General features: G+C 28.9%; 1 protein-coding gene and 1 long non-coding RNA gene across 2 annotated transcripts; both read right to left on the reverse strand.

The window, feature by feature from the left end:
- Positions 1-1,140: 1,140 nt before the first annotated feature.
- LOC145324783 (uncharacterized) lies at positions 1,141-8,947 on the reverse strand. The gene is made up of 15 exons (XM_080167417.1): positions 8,911-8,947; positions 8,564-8,612; positions 8,276-8,305; positions 7,968-8,045; positions 7,120-7,236; positions 6,399-6,436; positions 5,065-5,113; positions 4,782-4,811; positions 4,427-4,510; positions 3,219-3,375; positions 2,843-2,870; positions 2,702-2,732; positions 2,221-2,334; positions 2,009-2,054; positions 1,141-1,931 (listed from the first exon to the last, which is right to left on the reverse strand). Exons 4-15 carry the CDS (start codon positions 7,986-7,988, stop codon positions 1,927-1,929), a joined length of 720 nt encoding a protein of 239 aa, XP_080023543.1. The 5' UTR covers positions 7,989-8,045; positions 8,276-8,305; positions 8,564-8,612; positions 8,911-8,947; the 3' UTR covers positions 1,141-1,926.
- Positions 8,948-9,451: 504 nt separating this feature from the next.
- On the reverse strand, positions 9,452-10,616 carry LOC145324140 (uncharacterized). Its single transcript, XR_013881194.1, has 4 exons — positions 10,544-10,616; positions 10,286-10,308; positions 9,864-9,939; positions 9,452-9,556 (listed from the first exon to the last, which is right to left on the reverse strand). It is a non-coding gene; the product is annotated as an uncharacterized LOC145324140 (long non-coding RNA).
- Positions 10,617-16,574: the final 5,958 nt, after the last annotated feature.

Here is a 16,574-nt window from a genome sequence, read left to right on the forward strand (position 1 = left end):
AAGGGGATGTTATAAAATCTCAGCAGGAAGGATGAATAACCCCATTAAAAAAAATGGGGGGGGGGGGAGATAAAAACACTCATTTTGGAAATAATTTACCAAAAATTAACCTAATATGAAAAAATGATATTAGATATTTCTTTATTGTATGACAACAAGGATGACAACATTTTAAGTAGCAAAGCACAAAAAATCACTAATAAGAATACAGACAAGTAGATTTTAAGACCATCTGTTGAAATAAATATATATTTTAGGTAGAAAAAGTCACAAATCCTTTTTCCACAAAAAAAATTTATCGTACCATAAAAACCAAAGAAATAATGAACTATGTAAAAAATAAAAAAAATTACTTGTCCTTTCATTGTGATAAAAAGCAGAAATCATTTGGAAGGGCGCGAAGCGCAAATTTTTTTCTTCAAATATGCAGGGAGGGAGGGGTTTTTGGGCTATTTGTTACACGAGTCCCCAATATTTCATAGCAGAAACCATTTGGAAGGGCGCGAAGCGCAAATTTTTTTCCTCAAATATGCAGGGAGGGAGGGTTTTTGGGCTATTTATTACATTAGTCCCCAATATTTCATATAAAATTTTCTTATTCGTTGGCTCAACAACTTTGGGGACTTTAATGGAATTTTGATTGGTTGGTTAATAAAGTCGAGTTTTCATACATTTTATCCACTAATTGTAATCTATATAAGGGGTAATTTTGTGTATCATCATTGGGGATGTACAAAATTTCTTTGGTAAAAAGTTTATATTATACAAAATAAAATACTTCCTATAACCTGGTTTGTTATGTTCAGTGAAAAAAGACTATAACCTAATTTCTACACTAATTTAAAAATTTGATAAGGTTAAATGAATAGTAACTGTCTCTTTTTTTTTTTTGGAGTATTTCTTGATCTTTTTTTGGAAACTGGGATAGTTTTGCTTTTTGTAGGGTAGGGGGCAAAAAGGGGCATTTTTGTTGACCAGGGGGGGGGGGCAAAATGGGGCATTTTTTAACATTTAGGGGGGGTGGGCAGGGGGGGCGGTTGCTAGGGGGGGGCAGGGGGGGGAGGCGTTTTGGTCGCTAGGGGGGGGGGGGCGATTGCCCCAAATGCCCCCTTTGGTTCGCACGCCACTGCGTGCAAATAAGATTAAATATGAAACCCAACACCACGTGCAAATAACATTAAATATGAAACCCACCACCAAGTGCAAATAAGATTAATTATAAAACCCATCACCAAGTGCAAATAAGATTAAATATGAAACCCACCACCATGTGCAAACAAGATTAAATATGAAATCCACCACCAAGTGCAAACAAGATTAAATATGAAACCCACCACCAAGTGCTAATAAGATTAAATATGAAACCCATCACCAAGTGCAAATAAGATTAAATATGAAACCCACCACCAAGTGCAAATAAGATTAATTATAAAACCCATCACCAAGTGCAAATAAGATTAAATATGAAACCCACCACCAAGTGCAAATAAGATTATATATGAAACCCACCACTAAGTGCAAAAAAAGATTAAATATGAAACCAACCAATAAGAGCAAATGGGATTAAATATGAAAATTACATGAATATCATATCTGGTACCAACATGAAATTGGAATATGATAAAAAATGAATAAGATTAAATATTAGACCCACAACTCAGAGTGATAAAACAGTGATTAAATATGATACAAACAAGAATGATAAAACATTCAAAGTTTTGAAAAAATATGATACCCAAAACCAAGAATAAATATGAAAATTACACTAAGATTAAATATGATAACCAACATAAAAAATAGATATGATAATGAAAAAACTGATAACTTTTTTTGTTTCTTTTTTGTCTCTTTTAGACTGTTGCATGTTCTGTTTTTGGGTTCTAGTCATGAAAAGACCTCTTTTGAGCCAGCACTTTCTGGTCCAAATCATTCTATAAGTATAAAAGAATTATAATTTATTTTTAAGATTAATGATTATGATTAATTAAATAATAAATTTTAATTGAACCTGTGCCTAGAGCTGTGGATACATCACCATTTGGAGACATGTGATTCTTTAAAAATAAACAATTTAATTTGATACTAATTCCCAAACATTAAAAAATAGCATTATTGTTAATTTCTTGTTTCTTGATATTTACATAAAAACCTTTTAGCTCTTTAAAAGGTAGTGCCTGAACCAAACAATAAAATGCTTCATCTTATTAAATCTAAAATTACCTTAAAGTGCATTGTTATGTCAACTGCAACATGTTTTTTGTTAGTATTAGTTGCAGGTTCCTGATCCTCTGCAGCTGCCATGTCTTCTCCAACAGAAGGAAGTGCATCAGCAGCCTTAAAAATTTGCTTTAAGAGTGTATAGCCATTGTTTCTTAGTGTTTGGATCTAAGTAGTCATGGAGAAGAACAAGACACTTTTATATAGCCACTAGGGCCAGCTCAAGCTCCACACTCAAGTACATTATAACTTGACCCGCTGTTTCAAGGGTGCTATTATAATTGTTTTAAGCTGGAAAAATATTAGGATATTCATGTTTGCTTTGTGTGGGATAGAGACTTATACAAAAATTAGTTTCTCATATATATTTCATTCCTTTAAAAAAGCTCACCTATATTGATTCTTTGTAAATGTTACATATTAATAGAAATAAAAGATAATAGTAACATGTTTTTATTTACACCACATAAAATATTTCTCTTACCCAAGGAGAAAAGTATGGTGGTCTGCTTTTACTAAAAAATAATTTAGATTTAGTGTAATTGCTAAATATTTAATAAAAATGTGTAAATAATTTAGACAAAAATAATACAGAATCAAATAATAATAATAAAAATACTCTTACCATGCACTAGCAGGAGGAGTTGTACAAGCCTAATAAGATGTTGCTTATATTCACAAGTTGAAGTTAAAGTTGGATTATTGATGATTATAATTTTCAGATGATTAACATGAAAAAGTGTTTGGAAATTAATAATTTATTAATTTGTAATTATAAATACTTGGAGTCATGTCTGTAATATTTTTTATTTATGTCAACATTTCAACTTTTTAATTGAATTTCCTATTTAAGTTGTATCTTTGGGATGTACAATATTTCTAATCATTCAAAAGTTTGGATATTTTCTCTTACTTAACATTCCTGATGATACAAAAAAAAATTGTAAAGCTTTTCCATGAAGTCCTACTGGTTTTTAAATAATAGAATATAAGCTCATTTTCCTCTTTCGAAACTGATAATGTGGACACGTAGTGGACATGGAGAGATAAGTGTTTTGTTATTACATGTCCTTTTGGAAATTCATTAGTTGATTGTTTATCTCTGCAAGGTGAAGATGCATCAACAAAACACCACAATTTGTTATCTAATACATCCTCCTAAATATTTTTTTTTTTTTTATCTTATTAACAATGGAATGTTTGTTTGTAAAGCTACTTTTTGCTAAAGTTATGTTCTAAAGAGATTTGGAGAAACAAATATAAATTCTATTAACCCTTAACAGTCTGGCCCCTTGCCGAACCTGTTAGAGCTAGAGGGCTAAAATTTTTGTGCATATGCCCTGTTTGATAATGAATTTCCAACTATAAGTAAGTCACAATCAAATTTCGCTTACTTCCCCTTTTATTTAACAATCTTTGTTTTTAGGTCCTTTTCTATTTAAAGATTTCAAAAGGCTGTCATTTTTTTACTTTTGAAGCTAGAAAAACTATTTTTTCAAGAATGTTTATCTTTATGTAAATTTTATAATATAAATCTCAAAACATAAAATTTTGCTAGCTGCAGCTGTACTTGGCAGCTGCCAGCCGCCGAAGTCATAGGAGACTTTTAAAGATTTCTAGAGACCTGGAGGATTAGGACCTGCAGGATCATACCTGAAACCTAAAATTGACTTGAACAACTACATTTTATATAAAGGTTTTTTACTAGTATTTTAGTTTGATAAAATGCATTGTTTAAGTCAAAAAATATTTTGTGCTCTTTACCTGGATGACCCTGCCAGGTTTGCTGGCATCCTGTGCCCGCTGATCGAGATATCCAAAAAATTCCAACTCTCAGTTATGTGTCATACCCATATTTAGAAGGTCACACAGTTAAAGCCCTCTATATTTCACACAAAGAAAATAAGATTGAAAAAATTGGAGTGGGGGGGGGGCGTTCAACACCCCCTCTCCCTGACCATTATGGGTTAATAATAGATAACACAATAATCTGAACTATTTAAAACCACTAATGTGGCCGAATTTTTTGCTTAAGTATTTCTCTATTGGCTGATCTAGAGAGTATGTGTGGAGATCTTCAATATATATTTTTCTCTAATTCTAAAATAGCCTTAAAGGGAATTTTCTGGTTGCTGGGTTTAGAGTAGGCACTGCACTGGAAGTTAAAGAGATTTAAAAAACCTGTATTAATAATATATATTTATCTTACCGATTTACAGTTTCCATGGACTATACCACCAGAAGAATATGAATAATCATGACATTGACAATCACAATTCAGTGGAGGTGGAGCCTTAAGAAAATATTATATATAATATTAAATTGAATATTTTTACTTTTTATTATTAACATTTGATCAATAAACTTAACTATTGATTATTAGTTTTAAAAAACGATTATTGGTAATAATCAAGATGGAAAATGTATTAAACAATATAATACCAAAAAGACAAAAATTATATAACAATCAAACAACAAACATTTATTACAGATAGTCTGTAAGTTCCCACTTTACATGGTAAGAAGTTTCACCATTCTCTAAATATTTGGAGAATTGTACTTACTCTTTCCTCTGCAATACTGAGAGCTGTGCTCTGAAATCATAAAGAATTATAACCTTTTTATAACTTGGCCTTTAGGGAAGTAATAACTTTTTTTTCTAAGACACAACTGGCATATCATACTCTTGTTGAAACAAAATAGCAAAGTGCAAAAAATATTAAGAGTTAAAAGAATAGATGAATTAATAAGAGAAATTTGGTGAACATGTATATATAAATAATTACCTCTTAAAAATTATATTAAATTTTTAATAGTTGTATTATTATCAATAAGGTTTGTGCTTACTTTATCTTCTGCATCAGCAGCTAATAGTGATGGTTTTGCATCAGCTTCCCTTAATTTTCATGTATTTTGTAATCAGTATCAAAACAATTAAAATCTTATAGTCAAATATATAATGCACAAATAGAGATTCATAGATTAATAATCTGGCTTCACTAATAGGAATTGTCTGGAAGAACCTTGCAGACCTGCTATTGGGCAGAAACTGTACACATATTGGTATGTAAGGCCGTATTTGTTTGATACTTCCCAATAAAAAAGTCAGCTATAAACAGTCGAATTTCTTAATAAAAATCCATAGATCAATTATTTTCAATAGCTTTAAATTTTGTTGGGACTGGTGTTAGTAACATACTTCTTATTTCTTATTATAGATATTTCTATATTTAAAAAATAGAAAACATACTATTAAACTTAGATAATAAAATACAAGTCTTTTCCCTTTCCATTTTCATAAGCGCAATTCAAATTTAGAAATTAACTGGCATTTTTTTAAAAGCTACTGGGTTTAGTACAAGCTTTTAGGGCATTCATTTAAAAGGGGGATCAAAGAACCTCTAACATTTATGATTGAAAAAACTATCACGTATGATAATAGTGTGTTTTTTCAGTGTTTTTCTTTTGTCGGTTCATATATTTTAAGGTGTTGATGCAATAATATCCTCCAATAAAAACAAAACCCTGTATCCCAATATTAAGTATAAATTGTTCAAGATCTTATAGTACATACCACGCACAACCTATTTAACTTTTTGTAAATATCTTCTGTAAACTAAGAAATACTGTTTGTACACAATCAGTTATGGAAGATATACCAGTTTTAAAGAACAATTATTCGTTATCTTTTTTTAAGATAATGTTGTAGTCTTCATTTTCTGATATAAAGTGAAAAAAATAATAATAAATTAATGTGCAATATGTTTTTGTAATGCTTATAATATTTATTTCTTTCATCGTATTATAAACGGCTTTCCGCGGATATAGAATGTACAATTGTAAGATTAAAACCAATTTTTTTAGCCCCGAGATGCCGAAGGCACGGGCTAAAAAAACTGGTTTTAATCTTATGATTGTACATTTCATATTTGTAGAAAGCTGGATATAATACGATGCTAGACATAGTTTTTTTGTATGGATGAGAACCAGTTCCTATCCACCTATGAGAAAATATTTTAATTTTAATCCAATAAAATAGTTTTACTTAATCCTGAATAAAAACAAATTTTTTTACTACATATAAATTATGTTTCTTGTCTCATAATTCTAATAATGCACATAAGAAAATTATTTCCTTTGAAATGGCTGAATAGAAAGTTGAAATAATTTTAACAACTTACGAGCATAGTGGACTGCCATGGAGTGGTGTGTCACAAGCCTAGTAACATATTATAAGTCAAAGAAATTCTAAAATATTTTATGTTTAGATAAGAAGAATCAAAAATAATTTTCAAAATTGAAGACTGAATAATTAGAACTTATTTCATTGAATACCTCGGAACTAGATTTCACACTGTTTTTAATTATGTGTAATCTGTACATATAAATGTAATTTTTCCGTAATTATTATCAAAGAAGTTAAAAAATAATTCAAAGAATTCAATAAAAAAAAATATTTTGATACTCTTTTAGTAGCACTCTTTCAAAGGTTAAAGCGGAGTATTTCTTACAAGCTTCCTTTTCTTCCCCTAACTACCATTCTAGCATTTTTTTCACTTCATACCATTTTAAGTCATCAGTAGTAAACCATATATTCAGGAGTGATAGTCAGGCTTATGATTATATATCACTTTAAAGGAAATAAGATACTGATGTTTAGGATTGGGTTTGGATGCTTTGAGCTGACCCAACATCATTCAAAATCTCTCAACTCAGATAGTAATCATACTATTATTCAAAGATTATTTGAAAACTTTATATTTTTTATAGCTTACTCATTCATAAATGATAATTAATGTACAGAGACATCCATTGATGTAAATTGGATAATTATGCAAAATCCAGTCCCTGAAGTATTCAATTAAGTGTCTAATATATTATTTAGTCTAAATAATATCTTACCACATATGATTTAAAATGTAGATTTTTATAGCTTTTTTTGACTTTTTTTTGATCAGGGCACATTCTAAAAATGCCATGGTCTTTAACATAGCACCATCTTAATCCAGTTGCATCAGGCTGAAATGAACACAGTAATAGTGTCTGACTGATTATGATAAAAAAAAATTAGCCAATGAGAGGCCGTCATTGACCAAAGGTAATATTTATAGTGGCCTTTCATTTTTTTAAATTTTTTTTTTACGTCATAATCAGTCAGACACTATTACTGTGTTCAGCTGAAATTATTGAATACATAAGATTATGCATATGTTAAAGACAGGGGCGTCCAAGCTTTTTTAAATGGGGGGGGGGGGTGGGGTTAATGTTTTTACCTCCTCCCAAAATTTACCTCGGGGGTAAAATATTTGGGGGTAGGTAATTACCCCCCTGAAATCTGTTGGCAGGGGTAAATTTTTTTCCCCCCCTTAAAATTTATCCCCAGGGTAAAATATTGTTTGGGGGATAAATACCCCCTCCTAAATGATTGGGGGTGCCTACAGGGTAAATTTTAAATGGGGTAGGTAAAATGAAAAAAAATTGTTTGTAGGGGGCAATCACCACTTCACATAAAAATATACATTTTTCAAACACAAGAATTTGATTGACATCTAGGGGGTATACTGGAGTCGATATTGGAATAGTAGAATTTGATGCAATTTTTACAGTTTAAACATTATAAATATTTATTCCTAACATTATTTTTTATGTAAATTTCTTTCAGCATACAAGAAAGTAATGAAATATGTATTTCCAAAACTTATTGATGAGCACATTAAATAATTCCATGTATGAACATGAACACCTGATACCTGTTCACAATTTCCAAACATGTTTCCATGTTCATCATAATTACTAACTCCAGCACATTGACAACTACAATCTCTTGTCTTTAAAAATTCATCAGATTTTAAATCAACATATTATTATTTAATAACAATGCTGTAAACATGTTGCTTCAAAAATTCTTAAAAATTTAAATTGACATGCCAGGGAAAAAACCCAAATGTAATAATAAGTCATAGAAGATACCCATTTTTTTATATTTGTTGTATTTTTAGCTATAAATATTTACATATTAAGTTTTCCCAATCTTTAATATTTGGAGAATTATACTTACTCTTTCCTCTGCAACACTGAGAGGTGTGCTCTGAAATTATAAAGAATTATAACCTTTTTTTTTAACTTGGCCTTCAGGGAAGCAATAACTTTTTTTTCTAAGACACATCTGGCATATCATACTTTTGTTGAAACAAAATTGCTAATCCAAAAAATATTAAGCGTTAAAAGAATAGATGAATTAATAAGAGAAATTTGGTGAACATGTATGTATATATAAATAATTACCTCTTAAAAATTATATTAAATTTTTACTAGTTGTACTATTATCAATAAGGTTTGTGCTTACTTTATCTTCTGCATCAGCAGCTAATAGTGATGGTTTTGCATCAGCTTCCCTTAATTATCATGTATTTTTAAATCAGTATCAAAACAATAAAAATCTTATAGTCAAATATATAATGCACAAATAGAGATCCATAGATTAATAATCTGGCTTCACTAATAGGAATTGTCTGGAAGAACCTTGCAGACCTGCTATTGGGCAGAAACTGTACACATTTTGGTATGTAAGGCCATATTTGTTTGATAATCTTTTAATTATTAATGTCAAGGAGGTTCCTTTATTCTTAAGAAAATTATTTGGATTGGATTGGATTTTTCTCTTAACATCACCTCACTTTTAGATTTACTTACAGGTTATCTTCATGATAACAATGTTTAGGAGCAACACATGCCTACCAAAATATATAATCAATCTAAAATTAAATTTTAAGTCTTGAATTTGGACATTTTGAGATTATATAAACAATAGATAGTAATTACAGTAATTCTCAGGAAAAACAAGCAAAGTGGATTTCTAATTCCAAAAATTTTATTATAGAAAGACAAGATTCTATAACTTTATAAAATATTATCAGTTTTGAGAATAACCTCTAGGGGCTCCGCCTAAAGAGTTATTGGGAAGTCCCCTTCATATATAAAATCTTTTGTTTGTAATTTGTAAAAATAAAAGCTAAAGGTTTTTCTTCATTGGGCTTAGACTCAGGGTGCGGTAGGGGTTCCCCCACCCTGCTTATTTGTTTTAGATTACAAAAAAGAAAATAGCTGAGAACTACCAAAGGACCAGTAAGGAGTAGAACCAAATTGGTTCAGCGGTTACTGAGATCTTAAGTTTCAGACATAACATCAGACAGATAATTGGACATCATTCTACTTTGTATTATAGATTTGAATATTATTCCTGATATGAAATATACTGGTTCGTAGTTATTTTGTTGGGTGTCCTATCTAAACATGCTTCATCAAGTTTAACAAAGCAATATTCTCCTTTTTCATCTGTCTATAATATGTGTGATTAGTGTGTAATATTGTAAAATTAAATAAATACAGATGGTAATTATAAATCGTTGATCATGATAGAATATTGAAAAACATTTAGTTAGTTTAAAGTAGCTCTTCTTGATTAGTAGACTTAATAATAAACAATGCAATGGGTAACAATTAAATTTTAATTACTTTGTCAAAACATGATTAGCAGTAAATCCACATTTAGCACTTGCATATTTAATATTTCAAAAACAGATCAATCAGACAAATTTTAACAAATCCTTTCTTCTATATCTAAAGGCAACAAGTAAGATACTTACAGATTCTTTACCACATTTACCAACTTCATGGCCTTTAGCATTAATGTATACATAACCAGAACACTTACAAGCACAACTGTACATATTTTTGTTTGAAATATTTTTCATAAATTATTAAAGTAGCAAGGTTATTTTGTCACCTCGGGGCTAAAAAAACTAGTTTTAATCTCATAATTGTACATTATATATCCGCGGAAAGCTGTTTATAATATGATGCAAGAAATAACTATTCCATTATAGCATCTAGAATTATTAGTATCTGCTGTATTTGAACCAGTTCTCAGGCATACTTAAAAATCATGTACTGCATTGTATTACAAACAATTTTCCATAAATATTAATATAAAAAAATCAAATTAATCAAATTTGTATACAAAAATTAAGACTATAAGTATAATCTAAATTTAGAATTTTGATCTTACATTTCTCCCCTTCCTGAAGCAGCCTGAAAATAAAATCATAATTTTAATAATTTGTAGTAACACTATTTTGATATTGTGAATGTTGAAAAAATGAATTTTGAGTATGTATGAAAATTGTATAAAAAATATTTAAATTATTTTGATTTTTCTATTTTACAAAATTTTGTTGATTATGAATTGTTAAAATGTGGCCAACAAAACTGGAATTAATCTTTTTACAACAGCTGTCTTTAATATGATGTGATAAATAACAATTACCGAATAAACTGTTGTAAATAATACAGGTAAAACAAGACAAACCAACAGCCTCATTTTATATTTATTCTAAATCAGATTATTTCAATTCAAAATTAAGGGCTCAATTTCGAGCTATTATTACACAGTTATGGAATCTGGACCACAAAGATTTTTTTATCCAATCTTGACAAGTGAGGTATTTTTGGAAAGAGGAATATACATAAAATATATCATCCTAAATGTAACAATCAGATATAGACTCCTTTTTAGAGCAAATATAGTGCAAAAAGTAACCAAAACATTTTGGCAAAGTATGAAAATCTAAAGAAAATAGTTCTTTTTGATTTTGATATAATATCAGATAAATGTGTAAAAATTAGTTATTAAAAACTATAAAACAAGTTAAAACTTTTTTCAACCCTATCATTGATTAAATTGCACTTTTAGGTTTACTCATTATCAAAGTTGCACATAAAAACTCTTTTTATTAAGTTATTAAACAAAATAAATTCAAATCAACAATTAGGCGTTTTTTATAATGCAGTAGGCCATTTTGTAGTTGGTTTTTTGGCATTTATTTTGTTTAATTACTACATAAAAAGAGTTTTTATGCACTACTTTGGTAATTCTTCCATAACTGTGATTAGTCATATTTGCAATTTCCATTGTAAGTTTAAAAATATATTTCATGTAAGAACAATAATGACACCTTCATTAAGCAGTGGAGCACAAAACTATTAAAAGATATTATCAAAGGAACTTAAGAGGAGACACTGAAAAAAAATTTCAAAAGAAACTTTAATTTAGTAATATTGCACCATGTCTATTTCATAAATATGAAACCTTTAAAAATATTCTAAATACCTTTTAAAAATCATATGATTAAGAAACTGGTAAGATATGTAAGAAATATACCTGTTTTTTGCCTATACATGGCATAGATATATAACTTAAAGATTCTTGTCCTTTAATCTACAGACACAAAAGATATGATTAAAATAGGACCAAAAATACCAAAGACATGTGTAAAACAGCTTTAAAAAAGATGATTAAAAAACAATCTGACCGCAACGAATGTTTTGAACTTAAATATGTTCTATAATGATGGGAACGTCGTCAAGAAATTTTGGCCACCTATTTCAGTATGGGCTGAGAAAATCATGATTCCCCCAAATGTCAGACGGATACACAAAAGGACAATCATTTGTTAGAAAGAATCAGGGGGTGGTGTTCAAAGACACATTGATATTTCAAATGATATTGAAATCCAAATTACCGGGGGATAGCCAAATAAGAAAAGTTACATCCAAGAATCGATATATTATTATATTGATGTTCCACCAGATTTTCATGTACTAAGATAAAGTCATGCTCGCAGCTGGCTAAAATATTGATAAACCACATCCACCCCCTTTAAACCATCCTACATGATGAACAAACTGACCAATAAATGAAGTCCATGCTGACAAGGTAAATTAACAACAAAAATTCTAGTGTCAATATATCCATGTACAATTACATCTTGTATCCATTATCCAAGACTAAACAATATGAATCTTGGATGATTAACAGGCAGAGATAGAAAAGCAAAGCTTTATAGAATACGTCTTGAATGGTACTGAATAACTTAACTTGCTGAATCAGAATTTCAACTTGAAAAGCTGAGAAATCTTGTAAAACTGTGAATAAAATTCCTAACTTCTCTTATTTTATAGAAAACAATTATAATAAAAATTTGCTGTTTATTTAATTTAATATATTTAAAAATAAATGTATAGATGAAAAGTTTTTGTTGTTACTTGTTTTGGCTTATATTTCAAACAAAACTATTATTTGTTTAAAGGTAGTGTGCACAAAAAATTTTATCATCTGATTATCAAACCTTAACATTATCTCATTTAATACTTATATTTGTGATTACTTTTATTTAATGAAATCTTCCAATTTTTAACATTTACAAAACAGCCTGCTGTATTGCATCAAGATCCATGACAGATCTTTATAGGAAATAAATGTCTATAAATGAACTCAAGTTTTCCAAAGGTCAGATGTTAAAAACTCATACTGGTTCAATAATCAATAATAAACCCTAAATGACCAGATTGATAAGACCCATTATTTTACTCTATGAAGAATAAATTAAATTTTTTATTTCATGTTGCTATTCAAATTATATTGAAGTATTAAATTTCTATTCATAAAATAGAAAATTTAAATTTATAATATAGTAAATCAAGGAAAACTAAGTTTTAATGTAATATGATACTAGTGACGCACCCGAATGTGTTCAGATATTAAACTAAAATTTAGCATTTAGCTAAATAGTTTAACCCTTTCAGGACGATAAATTTAAACAAAAAACATTAGGATCCTAAAATATTTTAAAGAAAGAGAGACAAAATTATAAATACGGTTTTAAATAAAAATAATGAAATTAAAATAAAGACGGAAAAAAAGGGAAGTGAGAGAGAGGGACATTAAATCTTTAAAAAATGATGAATAAACAAAACTTTAAAAGTCGTAGTAATCTTTATGAGTAACTTGATTTGTAGTACGGTTCGGAGAGAGAGAGAGATTGAGGGATAGGTCAATGGAAGAAATAAGATTAATAGTCGGGGATAGGTCAATGGAAGAAACAAGATTAATAGTCGGGGATAGGTCAATGGAAGAAAAATGATTAATAGTCGGGGATAGGTCAATGGAAGAAAAAAAGGTTAATAGTCGGGGAAAGGTCAATGTTTCCTTAAAAAACTTTTTTTTCCACCAATTATTACTAAATCCAAGATTGGAAGAATTTTTTCCGGAGTATATTTTCCCTTATAGAGCTAAAACTAAACTTTATTGATAAATTGATAAAATAAGCCATAAGTTTTTTTAATGAATTTTGATAGATGAAATAAAAAGGCCTAATTTTACTCTATATCAGAATACAATATTTATGAAGCAAAACACTTTAAAAGCTATGAATTTTACCCCCAAATAAAAAAATACCTTTTGCTCTGGACAAAACTGTCCTAAGCAACAAGAAAAATTAACTTTTTAAATTCCCTCCATAAAGTTAATCTGATGCTTAATTCAAATTTAGGCTCTGCAGTCTGATTCTACTGGTGTCATATTATATTTTTGATATACCTTTCAAAATAGGTTAAAAACAGTTTAAAGTAAGGGGTTTGCAAAAAATGCTTACATTTTGAAAATTTTAATTGCTTGGTTTGTGTTATTAATATAAAAGTGTTTAGCATACCATTGGAATCGTTATAAGCTCTAGTATTTGGAAAAACAGGGTGCGCTACATAAATCCGGACTTTTAGAATTTATTAAAGTGATCAAGAATTCATTTTTTCAAAATGCATTTTCGTTTACCTTTACCTATTTTATAAGTAATTTCCATAGAATAATGCCTTAAAAGTTCAATTAAGTTAGAAAAAAATCAGTTTAAAATGCCAAGCTTATTTCCACCTAAAGTTCACATTAAAATCTGTGCAACAATTAAACTATGAAATAATAAGACATTTCTTCGCTCACAGATAAAAACAAAAAAAACAATACTTAAGAAATATTTTTATAATACATCTCTATTTATATTTGTCTTCGAACTTTCTTTAAAATGTAATGAAAAAGTTTGGTTTATTTTATTAAATTAATTAACCGAATTTCGGTATGTTTGAGCTGGTATAAAGACAATAGAAAAATTTTTTAAATCTATAGAAAGAATGATATTTAAGAATTAAATTGTTTAAAAAGTAAAAATTTATTATATTTGCTATATACTTCAGCAAAAAATTCAATCATTTTATTAAAGTTTTTCCATAAAAATAAACATTATTTGTTTTATTCCAATGAAAAGTTATTGTAATTTGTCACACACACACACACACACACACACATACCTTATGTATCTTGCCACACACACGCACACACACACTATCGTAGTATAACACTAACACACACACGCACACACACACTATTGTAGTATAACACTAACACACACACACACACATAACGCACCCACCCACGAACCCACTTGCTACCTAAATAACCAGGGAACTAGAGGCATAAGACAATGGCCGATAAATTAATGGATATTCACAATGAAAATATACACAAAATTACCCATTTTGTAAACAATATTTGGTGGTTTAAACATTTGGACACTCAAAGTAATAAACCAACCAATTAAAATTCTATGAAAGTCCCCAAAGTTAATTAGCCAACTAACAAAATGTCATTAACTTTGGGAACTAATGTAATAAAAAGCCAAATATCCATTTCCTCCCTGCATACAATTACATACAGAAGGGTTTAGTTTTAAATGAAAAGATTTAACAATATCCTATTTTATAAAGTTGTAAGCTTTTTTTATCTGTAGAGAAGGGAACGCTGAAACAATATGGTTCACTTTTACAGTGAAGCTTCTTATAGTTTTTGGGAAAGGTTTTAGGCTATTTTATTTTTATTAAAAAGTTGTTTGTTGGTTTTAATGTATTTTTCTGCCCTTTTATATCCCTTTGAATATCCCTAGATACTAAAGACGCAGTTGCTTGTGGATTAAATAGAAATTAGAAAAATATAAATTTAGATTTGGTTTCTTTTTATACATTAAATAATATTTATTTAAAGGGCGAATATAGGTTCGATATGATATGAGCTTATATCAAAGGTGCAATTCCATAGATTATAAATAACTTTAAAATATTGACATATTCAATTGTATAAGTCTGTTTATAGCTTAAAACCCGTCAATCTCGAAGAAAATATTTTGTAATTAGTGTGGTTCCCTAAGAACTCAAACACCCTAGCATCACACAAGGCTTCGTGGCAAGGTTGAATTAAAAAGCTTTTGTTAAATGATAGTCGTAATAACGTGGAAACCAATTAATCAGGGGTAAATATACCCTCCTTCTACCTTCATAAAGTAAATTATTTAAAAGTTAAAAAAAAACATCAAATAATGTAAAAAGTAAAAAAAAAATAAGCGATAAAATTTTCTTGGAGGAAGAATGATTTCAAATCCCTGTTTTTTTGTGGCCGTGTGTGTGTGTGTTGAAAATGCGTACACAAGGGTTGTTTATATCATCATGAATTAATCAAAGATCTCTGTACAGAAAATAAACTTTAAGATGTATTATTTACCCTGTCAATACTCCTGACGCCCTTCTACGCAAATTATTTTTATGCTTTTTAAAAAATTAAATGAACTAGTATATAATCTAAAATAATAAACATTTAAATTATCTTTTAAGGTGCGTGCCAATGTAATAGTCAATCAAACTTAAGAAAAATAGTCAAAAAAAAAGTCTTGTAAAGGGCTAAAATAAACGATTTTGTCGGCAATCTCATTTATTATATGTTCAATTAAAACAGAAAATTGCACAATCTACTTAAGGATTTTTTTGAATTTTAAATTTGGCATAGATATTCTAAAAGTATGTAATGGCACCTTTGATATAAGCTCATATCATATCGAACCTATATTCGCCCTTTAAAGTGTTCACGAAGCTGGGATAAAGTTGATATATGTCACTGATTAATGTTTTTTAAGAGTACTTTTTTGAGAATTAAGTCTTAAATACTTCCCATTTAAAAATAAATCAAACTTTAAAAAAACGAATTTATTTCCTTGAAAACATCGTTGTATTTTGAGTTTTATTATACATATCTTAAAACCTATCAAAATCCAAAAATAACAATCTTTTTGTTGAAGTTTACTTGCAAATTTAGAGTAGAATAAATTCTTTTGTTACATACATATTAAACTAACCAAAAAAGTTTGTAATTTCTTTTTACGGGGAGATTAAATGATTTTTACCGAAAATCGAAAAGATATTACCAAATATGGGTATAAGGTCAGCTGATTTATAGTTGTCGATTGTGTAACATAGCACCCTCATCCTATCTCAATATTTACTACTTGCTAAAAATGCTTCAACATACTGCAGAGCTAAAAATACGATTAGGCCCCCACATAATTGGGGGATTTTACTATAGATTGAGAAAGTTGTTAGCTATTTGAAACATTAATTAATTTGCTATAAGCGTTTTCTGAGTACAG

Source organism: Acartia tonsa, chromosome 7 (genome assembly GCF_053477335.1).
Source record: "Acartia tonsa isolate MP-2025a chromosome 7, ASM5347733v1, whole genome shotgun sequence".
In the NCBI taxonomy this organism is placed as follows: Eukaryota; Metazoa; Arthropoda; class Copepoda; order Calanoida; family Acartiidae; genus Acartia; species Acartia tonsa.

Bases quoted from the DNA above. Each gene is read 5' to 3' on its own strand.
- LOC145324783 (XM_080167417.1), bottom strand. From the start codon at position 7,988: ATGTTTGGAAATTGTGAACAG. The intron at 7,237-7,967 runs GTATCAGGTGTT...TGTTCATTTCAG, and splicing joins TGTTTGGAAATTGTGAACAG to CCTGATGCAACTGGATTAAG. The intron at 2,871-3,218 runs AAAATGAGCTTA...CATCTTATTAGG, and splicing joins ATTATCAGTTTCGAAAGAGG to CTTGTACAACTCCTCCTGCT.